Consider the following 17,519-nt stretch of genomic DNA (forward strand, 5'->3'; position numbering starts at 1 on the left):
TGTAGCTAATTACCACTTAATCAAGAAAGAGCACGAGGGGTACATGCACATGCTCATTTATTTTAATGACATATTCACTCATCACTTTTAAGACAGATGTGAGAATAACACATTGACTGTGTTTAATAAAGTGGACCTATCCATCAATGAAAAACTAGGGAAGATTATTACTGTGTATATTTACTGTGCTAAGTGGAAAATGTCTCCAAGCCACATGTACCTTCAGGTAGGGCTGGGCGATATAGCGTGACTACCCGGTCTGGATCAACATCTATCAAAAACATGTTTGTTTTTTATTAAGTGCTAAATAACTGAACAGTTGAACACATTGGACTATTTCACTGTCACTTTTGCCCTTAAGAATAAAACCGTAATGAAGAAAGCCTGTTAAAATAACTTGTTGCCATTCCAGTGTCATGCACTAATAATAAAACACATTTGGATCTTGTATTATTCAGAAACATAAAATACAGTCAAATAACACCGTACCGTTGTAAACTATAGTGATATAGTTTTGGCCATATCGCCCAGCCCTACCTTCACGGCAAAGCAAAACCATTTTCACTTCAAAGCAAACAATATCATTGCACGATACAATTGCCACTATTCCCTAAATATGTAGAATGAATTGACACCGTTGTTAGAACATCACAAAAGGTTTCTATCTATCTATGGAATCAATGGCCACCGTCACTTCATAACACTGAACCATATCCTGGTATGAGATAGAATGAAGTAGGTTCACTGGCATTTCTGTCTTCCATTCCAAACCATGTTTGCCTTCCCATATGACAAGTGAATCACTTAGCACCCATGTTTCCATGTTTTTGTTGGCAGAGCTTTCCGATCCTACTCAACACGGCAGCTGAATGGCGTGAGCCACAAACGTCTCCCGTGTGTGTCCCGTACAGTAGGCCTTGGTTCACAAACAATCTTCACAGCACCGAAACCATTTTTAACACCACAAATAGAAACTCCAGTGTACAGTACTGTTTCATAGTCACACAAATCATCTTCCAATTCAACAACGATAATATAAACATGACAAGCATCAACAAGCCGTGTCGGTGGTCTGAGAACAACATTTACACGGCGTAAGAAACAAAAGACAAAGAAATAAATAAATAAATGAATGAAACAGAGAAGGTACCGTTGCATAAATACAAAACATAACAGTTGGGATGTGCCGTAATGAGAGAAAGTGTGTCACTCAGAGAGAGAGAGAGAGAGAGAGAGAGAGAGAGAGAGAGAGAGAACACACCGTAGAGTGAATGGCATGTGTGGGTGTGTGTATCCACTGTTGTTTTCTACCCCAGATGGACCTCTTCTGTTCTTCTCCCTATTCCAGGTCTTCATCCTCAGGTGCGATGGTGCTCGTCTGTTCAGAGGTCACACCTGAAAGACAACACACACACACACACACACACACACACACACACACACACACACACACACACACACACACACACACACACACACACACACACACACACACACACACACACACACACACACACACACACACACACACACACACACACACACACACACACACACACACACAGGTTGGTCATATGTAATAATGGTAAACATTCAAAATGCATTAAATCCCGTAGTCAACCCATATGAGTCATGTTTGGCATGAGTCCAGAATTTCCTTACGGTATGAAATAAACACTTTAATTGTTTGATTAAAGGTTGTTTCATTTAGCAGAATAAACATATAGTGCTGCTGCTAATTCCTCCAAAATACATGTCGAGGAAAAGTCTGTCCGAGACCGTAAGGCAAAGTCATTTTTGTCGTACTTGAGCAGTCATCCTCGTTGGTGGACTTCTTCTCATCCTCTATGTAGCCAAAGCTCAGCAGCTTGGACATGCTCACAGGAGCAGTTTTCTTCTCAACGGACCTGTCCATAGTAAAATCACTTTGACTGAGAGGTTGGAAATTCAATGGTGTTAGTGGTTATGTTGAGTTTATAACTTCCAACATTACACAAATGATATACTACACCGCTTATAAAGGTTATACAAACATATCGCATACTGATACATGCATATTTCGGCATGTTGGCAGTATTAAGCGTGAAGTGAAATGGAATTCCAGAATGAATAGGAGATGTGGAATACAGAGGCAGGCACTCACGTCTTCTTGTATTTGTTGATCTCCATATAACCACCTTGGCTTAGAGACATGTTCTCCATCTGGCTGGACGCATCAGTGACTGTGGGGTTCTGCACACAAGAATACAAAACCAGCTCAAACCAGTCGGTCAGGCCCAGTACAAGAATACACATTGTATGAAGTATACGAGCGCATGGAACACTTCTACCAATGAAATGGAGGACCGAGTAAATAAACGGGTGAAGATGTGACGACCACAGCAATCTGGTTGGCAGTCAAACAAATGAAATGATGTTACGGCACACTGGTGAAAAACAAGGCAAGGAATTTCAACAGAAGTCGACCTCCCCAATCCCTTTCTGAACGCAACGACGGGGTCAACTCAAGAGATGAACTGATGGGAAACAATAAGGGGAGGGGAGGACGGTAAATGAGAACAACTGTGTCAGTGATGAGGGGGTTTGTTGGGGCCATTGAGTTCACCTTCTCTTTATAGCTATCGCTCTCCCTTTCCCAGGCTGAAATATCATCAGTACCGAAGGGAGCAGCTAGAGGTTGCCTTTTGCCGTATCCTTGACAATCATCAGGGGATGCTGCTTTACTTCCGCTGTAAAGCACAAAACCATTGTAATAACCCTACATTGGCCACTACTTTTGGCCAAGAGGCATCCATTTGAGAACCCTGGCTTGGACGACTAAAGGTACACCACCACCAAGAGTCAAAATGTAACTTCCCATTCTAAACATGACCTGTTCATCTGTTTTCAAGACACATACAGACATGACATGATGCAGAACGTTTCCTCAGGCCTGGCATATTGTTCCGTGATCCCACTTTAGAAAATGAGACATTCCAATAATATTTTCATCAAACAGAGCCAACGAACCAACGGGGTTCGGGGTCCTTACCTCTGAGATTCAGCTGAGAACCAATCAGGCGAGTTGTAGGATTTATTAGGCCTAGCCTCCTCCTTGTTGTCCTCATGCCACAGTAAACCTGTGGAAGGACACATAGCACAAGGTACTTAAAAGTAGGAACATGACTAAACATGAATTCATGTCTTTTGAAAAGGAGTCTTTTTTAATTTCCTCTGGGAATTCAACGCCTCTCCCCTTATTTGACCTAGATATTTTGGGGTGTATGTATTGATATGCAGGCTGCGCATGTCGTTCTGTCCTTGAGCCGTTTTGTGTCTATTAATGTCATGAATTATGTCACGTTTCATGTTCTGTGTGGAACCCCAGGGAGAGTAGCTGCAACTTTCGCAACAGCTAATAGGGATCCTAATAATATACCAAATACCAAATGAGTTGAGCATGATATATAGAGCAATTCACTATCATTTGAACTAGCTAATATTATTACAGCCACACTAATCTGTGTCCTATGAGGACATAGTAATGACCATGTACTGAAGTGTAAAGCGTGTATCTACTGTAAAGCAGCACAAAGCTATGACACAAAACATTGTCACCCTTCTGTCCCCCTCCTTTGGCAAGTTTGACATAGTCGGAGTCGGAGTCGAATATTCCCACACGCCTTCCACTGGTCCTGGCCTCAGGAGCCCCCTCAGTGGCTTCCTGGCACAGCCCGGGGATCTGGGAAGTGGGTCCCGTAACACCGTTGGCGGGGGCTTGGCCTGGATAGCCTGTCTTCACGCCTGTAATAAAATGATTCGGTTTTGAATGGGTGTTGTCACCGGCACTTAAGCCTGCATTTACAGGCAGATGACGCAACTGCCCTGGCTGGCTAGAGAATTCATGGCCTAGATGTAAAAGCTATATTGAGTGATATAGTGTAGCCTCCCTGTATGTAAGCATATGAAAGCCTCTGCTAAGGTCTCGAAATTTGCTGCAAGGGAGGTAGCTAGTGCACTTTCCCCTGCAACCCAAAGGTAACTGGTTCAAGCCATTCCTCAATTGCTACATTTGGTGGAAGCAGAGGGATAAATCCACACTCTCTCTGATCTTTTTAGGAATACTCTGCTTAGAGGTCTGGCCCTTTATGGCACAGGAGAGTTTGCTTAAATGCAAGGATACTGAATTAGTTGGCTCAGATGTCCAGTTAACTAACTACAGCCAGAGGCTAAAATACGTTAGCAAGCTAGCTTACCACCAGGCTTGGTCCGTCTGTGGTTGGGAGCAGCACTCATTTTGGCTGATGATGATTCCAGAATTAGCTGACGGGATAAATTAAAAAGATAAGAAAGTTGCAACGTCAGTTAAATATGCAAGATAAACTATGCTAACAGCTCTCACTATATGTAAACCACACGACAATCGGGTATCCCCGTTTCAGACACAGAGGGGAGAGGCACACACAACCTTTGTTCAATGCTAGTTAGTGGGATAGCATCCTTTTGCTAGCTAGCTAGCTTTACACAAAAGCCATCAAACGAGCACGACTGGCTAACAGGTTATCATGTCATGTTGGTAATCGCACATAGAGTAATGCAATGTTCAGAGAGGAATTTTAGGTTTAGAAAAGCTATCTTACACAATTCGTGTGCCGGTGAGAGTGGAGACCTCGATATGGATGGTTAGCTAATGCGGTTAGCATTTCCTGCTGTACATTCCATGTACATCCGGTCATGTGGTTGTATTTATTATTTATAAAGAAAACACCCAAAACAGAAATATCCTACCAATATACATTACACATTTTCATACAATTATATATTACAGTTACAATAAAACAAAATGTATAAATAGATTGACTTAAATTAGGAGACGTTCGTGTCTTTTGGATTTGTAATACTGTAAATTATTAGAATTTTCATTTATTTTCATTTATTACAGAAAATTGTCATTTTATTCACTCAAAACCAGCGCCATACATCTGTACAGGACCATGGACAGCAACCCCGAACAAGCCACAGCGTCACCCTGAACCTTTTCAGAACCATGGATAGCTCATCCTACAACCCCACCAGAAATCACATCTTCCAGACCCAGACCAAGACATTTGAGAGATTGACGTACTGGAGGCAGAAATTTGTGATTTCCCCTTAGATAGGTCAGGCTGCAAAGTCAAAATGGACTATATTTTAAAAATTAATTCATTAAAGGTTAGGGTTAGACATTAGGGGTTAATTACTTTGTGGCTGTTACTTTGTGGCTGTGCCAGCTAGTGACCACTCTGCAGAGCTGCCTCCAGAACAAGATTCATTAAGAAAAAAGCTAACCTGCAGCCAAGACCAGGACAGATCCAGGCCCTCGACCTTAGGCACTAATGTTCACATCCCATACCTCCTTTATGTGGTTTTGAGTGTTCAAGACTCCAAGAGTCCATTTCCCCCCCAAGGGGTGTTTGTACCGCTGGATGGAGTCAGGGGTAAGCCATTCATGGGAGTTGTAGGTGTGCTTCCCAAATGCCACCCTCTTCCCTATATAGTGCACTACTTTTTACCAGAGCCCATTGGTTTTATTGTTGTCTTTACATATTTGGAACAGTATCAAATGTCAGAAAGATCAGTCTATCAATGAATTGCCTTTAAAATACTTTATTTCACATTTAGAGTGCAGGTACATGTCATGTTCTTGTTAGATTTCACTGCTATAATGAAAAGTACAACTCCTGTTATAGTTGTGTCACGGATGATTATCCTAACATATACAACACAATACAATAGTTAAACGTTTCAATGGTAACAAACCACAGACAAAGTTGTTATTTTGTTTAAAATACATCAAAATGATATCTCTCTTTCTAAGAATCTAATGCAATTTGTGCTCAATTCATCAGACAACATACTGTATCAATCTGAGGCCGGTGCATGCAGAAAGCCCTTTGGGTTAGTCTGAAATGTATATTATTGAATAAATATATCATTCTAATAAATGAAACGTTAGTAGGAGTAGGCCTATATTCTCTTGCATCTTTGCCATCTCTGGCTTTGACGCTTCATCCTGGCACACAGCATTTAGACGTATTTGCCACACTCAGGACACATGATCTCATCGCGGGCCGTCAGAAAGCCTCTTCCCACCAGGGAGATGGAGCACTTCTTGCAGTTGAAGCAGTTGTTGTGCCACTGGCGCTCTTCAAACGAGATGTACTTGCTGCCACCCAGACCTGCACAAGCAAGACGAGACAGGCACAGAGAGGGAGGGATGGAGAAAGATGTGAGCGTGGGAACAATGTCCAGCGCATTTCCTTATAAATGACTCCGGATCACTAAATTAATAATACTCTAATAGATAGTGAGTAAGTACATTTTTCTGGAAGGAATTCAAAACCCATGAGCTGAGTGCCATGTCTCTTTAACAACAGATAAATAGATCACCTGACTAGTTAATATGTAACCTCACTGTAAGTAAGGAACCTTGAGTTGGGGTCATTACTACGGAATGATTTGAATAGGAGTGAATAGAAGTGGAGAGTATGGAGTGAAAGGATAAGGAACAAGAGTATTTCAGGCAGGTTTTTTTTTTGTCACATGGTAAGGAAAAAGTCCTGGTCCTAGTGACATTTTAACACAGAACACTTTGTGTGTCAGTAGGGTGTACAAAACCTTTCTAATATTGAGTTGCACCCCCCTTTTGCCTTCAGAACAGCCTCAATTCCTCGGGGCATGGACTCTACAAGGTGTCATAATCGTTCCACCGGGATGCTGGCCCATGTTGACTCCAATGCTTCCCACAGTTGTATCACGTTGGCTGGATGTACTTTGGGTGGTGGACCATTCTTGATACACACAGGGAACTGTTGGGCGTGAAAACCCCAGCAGCGTTGCAGTTCATGACACACTCACACCTGTGCAACTGGCACCTACCACCATACCCGTTTAAAGGCACTTAAATATTTTGTCTTGCCCATTCACCCTCTGAATGGCACACATACACAATCCATGTCTCAAGGGTTAATAATACTTCTTTAATTTGTCTTCTCCCCTTCCTGAACACTGATTGAAGTGGCTTTAACAGGTGACACCAATAAGGGATCATAGCATTCGCCTGAATTCACCTGGTCAGTCTGTCAGGGAAAGAACAGGTGTTCCTAAAGTTTTGTCCACTCAGTGTATAGTTAACTAATCATAGAGGGGTAAATCCTAACTTCCATTTATGTTGAACTTAGTCTCCCATTGACATCCATGCATGACTAATTGAATATTTCACTTAAGTGGATGCAACGATTGGCTCCAGAGACTACAGGTATGTCCAAGGATGAGCCAATGTGAGTGATCATACGTACCACTGATAGGGCTGGTGCAGGTGGCACACTTCTTGGCATACAGGTTGCAGAAGCAGTTCAGGCAGTAGGCAAAGTCATCCCGAGAGGTGAACCGCTGGCCAGACAGCTGCTGCTTACAACCGGTGCACAGGAAGCAGTCCTTATGCCACGGCTGATCGCGATAGGTCACCCCGCCTGTGGTGATTGGCTACAGGAGAACAGAATCAGGAAGTGACAAGTTCAACCACCAATCAATAATTAGGTAACATCAATACCTGTGAAGGTATTTGACCATGGGAAAAAGTAGTACTGCATAATGCAGGTTCAACTGAATTGAGGTGAACTTCTCTTCATCACAATCTTTGTTTTGTGTGCACAAGGAACCAGTTTTAAATGCTGACAAAGAATGTTAATAAATGTGAATCTGGAGAGGAGCAATCCATTTGAACACAGAACTCTCCAAAAGCATACATTCTGATGCAGTACACTCCATTTAAGCCCACCACAGTGGGTTATATAGGGCTCCCGAGTGGCACAGCAGTCTAAGGCACTATGTCTCAGTGCTAGACGCGTCACTACAGACACCCTGCTTCAAATCCAAACTGTGTCACAACCGACTGTGATTGGGAGTCCCATAGGGCGGCGCACAATTGGCCCAAAGTCATCCGGTTTTGGCCAGTGTAGGTCATCATTGTAAATAAGAGTTTGTTCTTAACTGACTTGCCTAGTAAAATAAAGGTTCAATATAAATATATATAAAACAGTATGTACTACCTTCTTGCATTGGATACACTGCATGGCAAACTGCTTCTCGTAACAGGGCACGCAGTAGTTACTGTTGTCCTTATGGATGAAGTTCTTGGTGCCGATTGGCTGCTGGCAGTGCTGGCAAGTAAAGCAGGTCTCATGCCAGCTGTTGCCCTTATGCTCCATCTTCTTGGAGCCTGCGAGAGAAGAGAGAGAGAGAGAGAGAGAGAGAGAGAGAGAGAGAGAGAGAGAGAGAGAGAGAGAGAGAGAGAGAGAGAGAGAGAGAGAGAGAGAGAGAGAGAGACAGGGGAAGTGAGAGAGAGAAACAGTTGAAGTCTGAAGTTTACATACACCTTAGCCAAATACATTTAAACTCAGTTTTTCACAATTCCTGACATTTAATCCTAGTAAAAGTTCCCTGTCATAGGTCAGTTAGGATCACCACTTTATTTTAAGAATGTGAAATGTCAGAATAATAGAAGAGAGAATGACTTATTTCAGCTTTTATTTCTTTCATCACGTTCCCAGTGGGTCAGAAGTTTACATACACTCAATTAATATTTGGTAGCTTTTCCTTTAAATTGTTTAACTTGTGTCAAACGTTTCGGGTAGCCTTCCACAACCTTCCCAAAATAAGTTGGGTGAAAGTTTGGCCCATTCCTCCTGACAGAGCTGGTGGAACTGAGTCATGTTTGTAGGCCTCCTTGCTCGCACACACTTTTTCAGTTCTGCCCAAAATTTTTTATGGGATTGAGGTCAGGGCTTTGTGATGGCCACTCCAATACCTTGACTTTGTTGTCCTTAAGCCATTTTGCCACAACTTTGGAAGTATGCTTGGGGTCATTGTCCATTCGGAAGACCCATTTGCGACCAAGCTTTATCTTCCTGACTGATGTCTTGAGATGTTGCTTCAATATATCCACATAATTGTCTTACCTCATGATGCCATCTATTTTGTGAAGTCCACCAGTCCCTCCTGCAGCAAAGAACCCCCACAACATGATGCTGCCACTACCATGCTTCATGGTTGGGATGGTGTTCTTCGGCTTGCAAAGCCTCCCCCTTTTTCCTCAACATAACAATGGTCATTATGGGCCAAACAGTTCTATTTTTGTTTCATCAGACCAGAGGACATGTCTCCAAAAAGTACGATATTTGTCCCCATGTGCAGTTGCAAACCGTAGTCTGGCTTTTTTTAATGGCGGTTTTGGAGCAGTGGCTTCTTCCTTGCTGAGCGGCCTTTCAGGTTATGTCAATATAGGACTCGTTTTACTGTGGATATAGAAACTTGTGTACTGGTTTCCTCCAGCATCTTCACAAGGTCCTTTTCTGTTGTTCTGGGATTGATTTGCACTTTTTTCTCCAAAGTACGTTCATCTCCTGAGCAGTATAAAGGCTGTGTGGTCCCGTGGTGTTTATACTGTGTACTATTGTTTGTACAGATGAACGTGGTACCTTCAGGCGTTTGGAAATCGCTCCCAATGATGAACCAGATTGTGGAGGTCGGCAATTTTTTTTCTGAGGTCTTGGCTGATTTCTTTTGATTTTCCCATAATGTCAAGCAAAGAGGTACCGAGTTTGAAGGTAGGCCTTGAAATACATCCACAGGTACACCTCCAATTGACACAAATTATGTCAATTAGCCTATCAGAAGCTTCTAAAGCCAAGACATAATTTTCTGGAATTTTCCAAGGTGCTTAAAAGGCACAGTCAACTTCGTGTATGTAACTTCTGAACCAGTGGAATTGTGATACCGTGAATTATAAGTTAAATAATCTGTCTGTAAACAATTGTTGGAAAATTTATTTGTGTCATGCACAAAGTAGATGTCCTAACCCACTTGCCAAAACTATAGTTTGTTAACAAGAATTTTGTGGAGTGGTTGAAAAACACGTTTTAATGACTCCAACCAAAGTGTATGTAAACTTCTGACTTCAACTGTAGATATAATCATATAATTGAGATCAGAGAAACAGGAAAATCAGGTTACACAGGGACAGATCTTCCAGAGTGACACATTGAATAATGACACCAGTAGTGGTACGTGAGCTGGCTCCACCAAACTATGACAGACCATCCACTGTCCCGCTTGACTGCTGCAACGACATCATTCAACACAAACTTCGAACACATTTCCTTGGAGATGGAAACTTGGCATCCATGATTGCACCAAATAGACTTGCTAGTAGCCAAATCCTACTCAAACCTCAACTCAGTTTGATGTCTGGCAAATCTGTCAACTCTTTCCCCTTCAGTAGTTTCCTTACCAGTACCAGTAGATTGTGTACTGGCCAAATCCAACTGAAAGCCCCATTCACTGACTCCCCCCCTCTGTCAGGACAGACATGTCCTTACCTGGCATGATGGTCTTCTTGCACTCGTGGCACTTGGAGGAGTACTCGTTGGAGTAGCACTCGGTGCAGAGCAGCTGGTCGTCCTTGGTGGAGAAGGGCTTGTCCACCAGGGAGCGGCTACACTTGAAGCAGTGGAAGCAGTCGTCATGCCAGTGGCGGTCCTTGTAGGACAGGTCCTGAAGAAGGAGGATGGGACAGAGAGTCAGGGTCAGGTGTATCTCCATTCACCTCGTTGCCTCCTTTTCTGGGAAAATGGACATCAGCGTTTTTGACTGAATCTAAGGGCCACCAGTCTGTTAAGATTACCACACACTGTGTTCTAGTGATCTGCCATAGCAGTGACCTCAACTCAACTCCTATCTGCTGGAGGCATGGTGACAATGGATGTGTGACAACATGTGCCTAATTAGCTACCAATGTAGATGAATGACTGACATGGGAGCAGGGGTGGCATTCACAGCTATGGGTTAGATAAACTGAAAGAGGCCTAGGACGGATGACTGACTAGCTGCTACAGGGGACAGGGACATTCGGCACAGATGAGCCCCCCCCCCTCCAGGCCGATCCAGGGGGAGTGACAGTCATCTCATCTGTGACACTAATGACCATGTAAAGTGACAGAAATTGCTGGAAAAAAACGCAAGGCAAGAATGCGAACTTGGAAGGCCACAAGTTCCAAGTTTGACATTTTATTAGTCGTATGTACAGGATACACGTGGTGTTGACTGTCCAACCAAATGCTTACTTGCAGGTTCCTTCATGCAACAGCGACAAGAAATACTAAAAGATGGGAATACGAACATAAAGTAAATGGCAGTAGAATAGAATAAACATGATATAAGTACAAATCATGAAAGCACAATTTATAGTCCAATATTTACACGTGTATAATGGAAGGGGGAGGATTGGGGGGGGCAAGTGTTTCAATTGTGTAGTATTAAGCAGTCATAACGGGAGTCTGGTAGCAGCAGTTGTGATGTGTGTGTAGCTTGAACGTGTATGTGTGTGTGTATCTGTGTGGGTGCGTGTGTGTGCGTGAGTGAGTGCATATGTGTGCTAAGATGCTGAGAGCCGGTGCATAGTGGTATGTCCTGTGTCCCTCCAGGTCAATGACTGTGCCTGGGTCTGGGGTATTTGTGTTTTAATTCCATCGACTCCTGTTCTAATTCCAGGTTCTGTTTAACACCTGGGTAATAGAAGTGAAGTGAATACTAGTAGGAAGGAATACAGCCTATCGCGGTGTAGAGAATTTGGGTACTGGTAAACTCTACTGTACACCACCACGTTTAGTGGACCACCTACCCTGCTGCTGCAACCAATGGACTTCTTGCACTCTTCACAGGAGTTAGAGTACAGGTTCTCGTAGCACTTCACACAGTAGGGGTTCTCTTCCCTGAGCACATACTTCCTCCCAAACAGGGACTCCTTGCAGTAATGGCAGTCGTAGCGTTCGGCCATTTTGGATCAAATCTCTTCCTTTGCTCTCTTGCCTGTAAAAGAGGGCATAAACATTTAGAGTCACCCAGTTTCTTCAATGGGAGACTGTGTGAAAATTTGACTTAAATTGAAGTTTTTGTTATGACATAATGAACTAGACTACGACATGTAAGGCTTACTAATGTCCTAACGTAGCTAAAAATAAAAGTATCTCTGTGGTTCAATCAATGGACCAAAATTCAAGTCACGATGAGACCTTGGAGAAGGAAGTCCGCGAGAGTAAATTGGTTACGCAATCAGCTGCTTTGGTGAGCTATCGCATCAGTTGAGGACACAGCTGTTCGCTTAAGAGCTTCACATTTAAAGTGGTAGAATGCTGTAATCAGCCAGAAATGTAAATAGTTCCCACACACTGGTTCAATGAAATGATGTTGAACCAACATGGAATAGACTGTGGCAGTCTAATCTGTGGCAGTCTGTGGTCCGGGGGAATTTTTAGTAAGTCTATTTCTATGGGGTAGATGCCACGGGAGGCTGGTAGCGCCTTAATTGGGGAGGATGGGCCTGTGGTATTGATTGGAGCGGAATAAGTGGAATGTTGTAAAATACACCAAACACATGGTTTGATGCCACTCCATTCGCTCCGTTCCAGTCATTATTATGAGCCGTCCTCCCCTCAGCGGCCTCCTGTGGTGGCAACCCAGTGGTACACAATACAACACTGCAGAGGAGCAGAGTTTGAAGGAATTGACAATAAGGTATGCAAGTGATGCATTTAATTGCATATCTCTTTCTTATAATAGGAGACTTCATTCCACAGGTTGTTTCTGGCAGAGGTTTACGACAGCAGTGGATATTTCTAGGCCTCTCTCCCTCTGTGCCTCCCCTGTCTTCCTCCTCTCTCCCTCTGTGCCTCCCCTGTCTTCCTCCTCTCTCCCTCTGTGCCTCCCCTGTCTTCCTCCTCTCTCCCTCTGTGCCTCCCCTGTCTTCCTCCTCTCTCCCTCTGTGCCTCCCCTGTCTTCCTCCTCTCCTCTGTGCCTCCCCTGTCTTCCTCCTCTCTCCCTCTGTGCCTCCCCTGTCTTCCTCCTCTCTCCCTCTGTGCCTCCCCTGTCTTCCTCCTCTCTCCCTCTGTGCCTCCCCTGTCTTCCTCCTCTCTCCCTCTGTGCCTCCCCTGTCTTCCTCCTCTCTCCCTCTGTGCCTCCCCTGTCTTCCTCCTCTCTCCCTCTGTGCCTCCCCTGTCTTCCTCCTCTCTCCCTCTGTGCCTCCCCTGTCTTCCTCCTCTCTCCCTCTGTGCCTCCCCTGTCTTCCTCCTCTCTCCCTCTGTGCCTCCCCTGTCTTCCTCCTCTCTCCCTCTGTGCCTCCCCTGTCTTCCTCCTCTCTCCCTCTGTGCCTCCCCTGTCTTCCTCTCTCCCTCTGTGCCTCCCCTGTCTTCCTCCTCTCTCCCTCTGTGCCTCCCCTGTCTTCCTCCTCTATCCCTCTGTGCCTCCCCTGTCTTCCTCCTCTCTCCCTCTGTGCCTCCCCTGTCTTCCTCCTCTCTCCCTCTGTGCCTCCCTGTCTTCCTCCTCTCTCCCTCTGTGCCTCCCCTGTCTTCCTCCTCTCTCCCTCTGTGCCTCCCCTGTCTTCCTCCTCTCTCCCTCTGTGCCTCCCCTGTCTTCCTCCTCTCTCCCTCTGTGCCTCCCCTGTCTTCCTCCTCTCTCCCTCTGTGCCTCCCCTGTCTTCCTCCTCTCTCCCTCTGTGCCTCCCCTGTCTTCCTCCTCTCTCCCTCTGTGCCTCCCCTGTCTTCCTCCTCTCTCCCTCTGTGCCTCCCCTGTCTTCCTCCTCTCTCCCTCTGTGCCTCCCCTGTCTTCCTCCTCTCTCCCTCTGTGCCTCCCCTGTCTTCCTCCTCTCTCCCTCTGTGCCTCCCCTGTCTTCCTCCTCTCTCCCTCTGTGCCTCCCCTGTCTTCCTCCTCTCTCCCTCTGTGCCTCCCCTGTCTTCCTCCTCTCTCCCTCTGTGCCTCCCCTGTCTTCCTCCTCTCTCCCTCTGCCTCCCCTGCCTCCCCTGTCTTCCTCCTCTCTCCCTCTGTGCCTCCCCTGTCTTCCTCCTCTCCCTCTGTGCCTCCCCTGTCTTCCTCCCCTCCCTCTGTGCCTCCCCTGTCTTCCTCCTCTATCCCTCTGTGCCTCCCCTGTCTTCCTCCTCTCTCCCTCTGTGCCTCCCCTGTCTTCCTCCTCTCTCCCTCTGTGCCTCCCCTGTCTTCCTCCTCTCTCCCTCTGTGCTTCCCCTGTCTTCCTCCTCTCTCCCTCTGTGCCTCCCTGTCTTCCTCCTCTCTCCCTCTATGCCTCCCCTGTCTTCCTCCTCTCTCCCTCTGTGCCTCCCCTGTCTTCCTCCTCTCTCCCTCTGTGCTTCCCCTGTCTTCCTCCTCTCTCCCTCTGTGCCTCCCCTGTCTTCCTCCTCTCTCCCTCTGTGCCTCCCCTGTCTTCCTCCTCTCTCCCTCTGTGCCTCCCCTGTCTTCCTCCTCTCTCCCTCTGTGCCTCCCCTGTCTTCCTCCTCTCTCCCTCTGTGCCTCCCCTGTCTTCCTCCTCTCTCCCTCTGTGCCTCCCCTGTCTTCCTCCTCTCTCTCTGTTTTGGAATGGACCCGGATGATCCACGATCTCAGGATGACAAGATGAAGTATTTGCCGCAGCTGTTGGCAGGGGGCAGGGAGGCGGTGTGCTGGCGTTGATGTCCATAACTCAATAAGAGGAGTTTGGCACAGAGCTAGACACCTCCTCCTCCTCCTCCTCCACACACCACAACACTCAACGTAACTCCTTCACCTCCGCACACACCACTACACTCAACGTAACTCCTTCTCCTCCACACACACCACAAACCTCAACGCAACTCGTTCACCTCCACAAATGGAATTGAGTGATTTTGTGATCAAGATCGAAGTGATCCCTACTGTAAATAGAGACATGCACTTCACAATACTTAGGTTCCACAGTGATATTTATGGTTGATTGGCGGGTTCATTTGATCTGTCAAGGACAACTGAAGAACTTTGAAGTCTCAGGAAATAGGCTAATTCAATGAAACCTGCATTGCAGACCTCATTCACCAGCACATTGACATATCTAGAAAAATCGGAATAGTGTTGGGTATGAGACGCAGATAGATCTCTGCCATGACGTGTAGATACTTCCCATTTTCAGAATAAGACATGAGCCTAGTTGTGACACACTGTCACATGCAGTAGCCTATAACAATCCAAATCTAATTTCAGTTGACTTCCTGTCCCATTGCCCTACCACAACAAAGACCTCAATTCATCCATTCCCAAATCAGAGTCAGGCTCAAAACCTCTGTCAGGTGTTAGTAGTAGTTTAGACCCTTTTACTAACAGTACATGGATTCATACAATAAGCCCAAAGTGATCTCATTTCCCCTCAATCTCCTGTCTAATTCAAGGTCTACAATGGATCTCTGTTATTGTAATTATACTGTTACAGACCAAACATTGGTCCCTTGACCACCATTTGTTGCTTTAGCCATAATCTCATTGCAGGGCCGTAGAGTCTTACAGGCCACACAAATTGTCACGACACTACCATGACACCATGGCAAATAAAAGATCATGATGAGTGACTCCAGGGCCCCTACCATGGATGGGCATTCCAAAAAACGTGGCCCTTCAGGCAACTGCCCTGCCCACCCAAACCTCCATCTCATTTCATCCAGCCACACTGCACTGATTCCTGTATTCAGCCGCTCTTTGTTTTCGAAGACTACTTACTCTTCAGTGTTCTGTCCATCTTCAGCGTTCAGACACTCGAATGTACTTGTCCTCTTGCTCAGTTGTGCACCTAGTCTTTAGACTAGTTGAGTATCTGGAGCGTCAACATTTGTGGGTTCGATTACAGGCTCAAAATGTCCAGAAACAAATCATTTTCTTCTGAAACTCATCAGTCTATTTTTGTTCTGAGAAATGAAGTTTATTCCATGTGAGAAATTTCCAAGAAACTGAAGATCTCGTACAACGCTGTGTACTACTCCCTTCACAGAACAGCGCAAACTGGCTCTAACCAGAATAGAAAGAGGAGTGGGAGGCCCCGGTGCAAAACTGAGCAAGAGGACAAGTACATTAGAGTGTCTAGTTATAGACTAGAATAGACTGACGAGTTTCAGAAGAAAGTTGTTTGTTTCTGGCCATTTTGAGCCTGTAATCGAACCCACAAATACTGATGCTCCAGATACTCAACTAGTCTAAAGAAGGCCAGTTGTATTGCTTCTTTAATCAGCACAACCGTTTTCAGCTGTGCTAACATAATTGCAAGGGGGTTTTCTAATGATCAATTAGCCTTTTAAACACAAAGTGCCATTGGAACACAGGAGTGATGGTTGCTGATAATGGGCCTCTGTATGCCTATGTAGACGTTCCATTAAAAATCAGCCGTTTCCAGCTACAATAGTCATTTACAACATTAACACATCTACACTCCACATCTACACTGTATTTCTGATCAATTTGATGTTATTTTAATGGACAAAGAAATGTGCTTTTCTTCCAAAAACAAGGACATTTCTAAGTGACCCCAAACTTTTGAACGGTAGTGTATATTCCACGTTGGTTCCAAGTAACTTCACTGAAATGACATGGAAACAACGTTGATTCCACCAGTGTGTGCCCAGTGGGTAGTTACTGATAGCTATTGATATCTGTATATATCAAAGCATTTGAAACTAATCTGAAACAAAATGCATCAAGCAAACATCAACCACCTAATTCCAAAATAAAAGGATGAGGGTTAGCTCTAAAGCATCGCAAAGTTTCACAAATCCAAAAAGCTCATTTGCTGCCAAAGAGAACAAGCTCTAGCCTGAAGAAAGAGTCTGCAGCTCAGCCTCAGCTGTGTGAGTGGCTGCAAGTTAGCAAGTGAGACGGAGAGCAGTGGAACAGACAGAAATCAACAAGCGGATGTCTAGAATAACCAAAGGAAGTGTAAAAAAGAGAGTAGACCAGTAGTCAGTTACCAGAACAGTGGACCAGAGCCAGAGTAGAGAGAGAAGTGTCCGGAGAAGTGTCCTCCTACCTGTGAGTGGGGCAGCCTCAGCCTGTGTGCCTCTTGCCAGAGGAGTCAGAGCAGACAGAGAGTTGAGAGAGAAGACCAGTCCTAGTCTCTGCTTGATTGATTTAAGAGCAGCAGTACCCGGGGACTGGGCAGTGGGGTGACTGGGGTGGGCCGGACCACTTGATCTGAGGCTATAAATATAACGTAACTATTGAGCTACACTGGAGCCAGAACTTTACATCTGCCCACAATCTGACAAACAGTGGCCTTTTATGGCTTCACTGTATATTATAGAGAGAATACTGTCACACAGACACATAGGCATGCTCACACAAGCACACATGCAGTCACAAATGCAAATTATTATACCTGATCTACCATCCTTCTCCATCCCATTGACAATTATTTGAGTTATTTTTTTTTAATGAAAAAAAAATGGCTGCTACATAAAACGCAATAGGTCTAAAGAGAAATATAATGTTTCCAACAGTGGACTCTCAGTAAGCTCACTTCATCCGTGGCCTCTGGAAAAAGGATTTATGTTCCGCTCCTGTTACTCACACTCCACTCCAGGAGAGGTTTAATATCTCCAATGGACACAATGGCCCTGACAGACAGACTGGAACGGCTTAACATGGCCTCAAGAGGCCTCCTGTCG

General features: G+C 45.0%; 2 protein-coding genes across 4 annotated transcripts; both read right to left on the reverse strand.

The window, feature by feature from the left end:
* Positions 1-40: 40 nt before the first annotated feature.
* lg23h7orf57 (linkage group 23 C7orf57 homolog) lies at positions 41-4,714 on the reverse strand. Of its 2 annotated transcripts, none has more exons than XM_046324486.1 (8): positions 4,620-4,714; positions 4,236-4,302; positions 3,598-3,783; positions 3,032-3,119; positions 2,606-2,729; positions 2,144-2,232; positions 1,807-1,907; positions 41-1,395 (listed from the first exon to the last, which is right to left on the reverse strand). In XM_046324486.1, the coding sequence occupies exons 1-8, from the start codon at positions 4,680-4,682 to the stop codon at positions 1,340-1,342; spliced, it is 774 nt and encodes a 257-aa protein (XP_046180442.1). In that variant the 5' UTR covers positions 4,683-4,714; the 3' UTR covers positions 41-1,339. The 2 variants fall into 2 exon arrangements, with proteins under 2 accessions (XP_046180442.1, XP_046180440.1); XM_046324484.1 differs by having other exon boundaries at positions 1,807-1,931.
* An 895-nt stretch (positions 4,715-5,609) lies between these two features.
* Positions 5,610-17,016, reverse strand: LOC124011135 (four and a half LIM domains protein 2-like). Of its 2 annotated transcripts, none has more exons than XM_046324196.1 (6): positions 16,883-17,016; positions 11,699-11,886; positions 10,398-10,572; positions 8,070-8,239; positions 7,317-7,503; positions 5,610-6,197 (listed from the first exon to the last, which is right to left on the reverse strand). In XM_046324196.1, exons 2-6 carry the CDS (start codon positions 11,852-11,854, stop codon positions 6,046-6,048), a joined length of 840 nt encoding a protein of 279 aa, XP_046180152.1. In that variant the 5' UTR covers positions 11,855-11,886; positions 16,883-17,016; the 3' UTR covers positions 5,610-6,045. The 2 variants fall into 2 exon arrangements, with proteins under 2 accessions (XP_046180152.1, XP_046180153.1); XM_046324197.1 differs by lacking the exon at positions 16,883-17,016 and adding an exon at positions 16,824-16,857.
* Positions 17,017-17,519: the final 503 nt, after the last annotated feature.

The sequence above is a fragment of the Oncorhynchus gorbuscha genome, linkage group LG23 (genome assembly GCF_021184085.1).
Source record: "Oncorhynchus gorbuscha isolate QuinsamMale2020 ecotype Even-year linkage group LG23, OgorEven_v1.0, whole genome shotgun sequence".
Taxonomy (NCBI): Eukaryota; Metazoa; Chordata; class Actinopteri; order Salmoniformes; family Salmonidae; genus Oncorhynchus; species Oncorhynchus gorbuscha.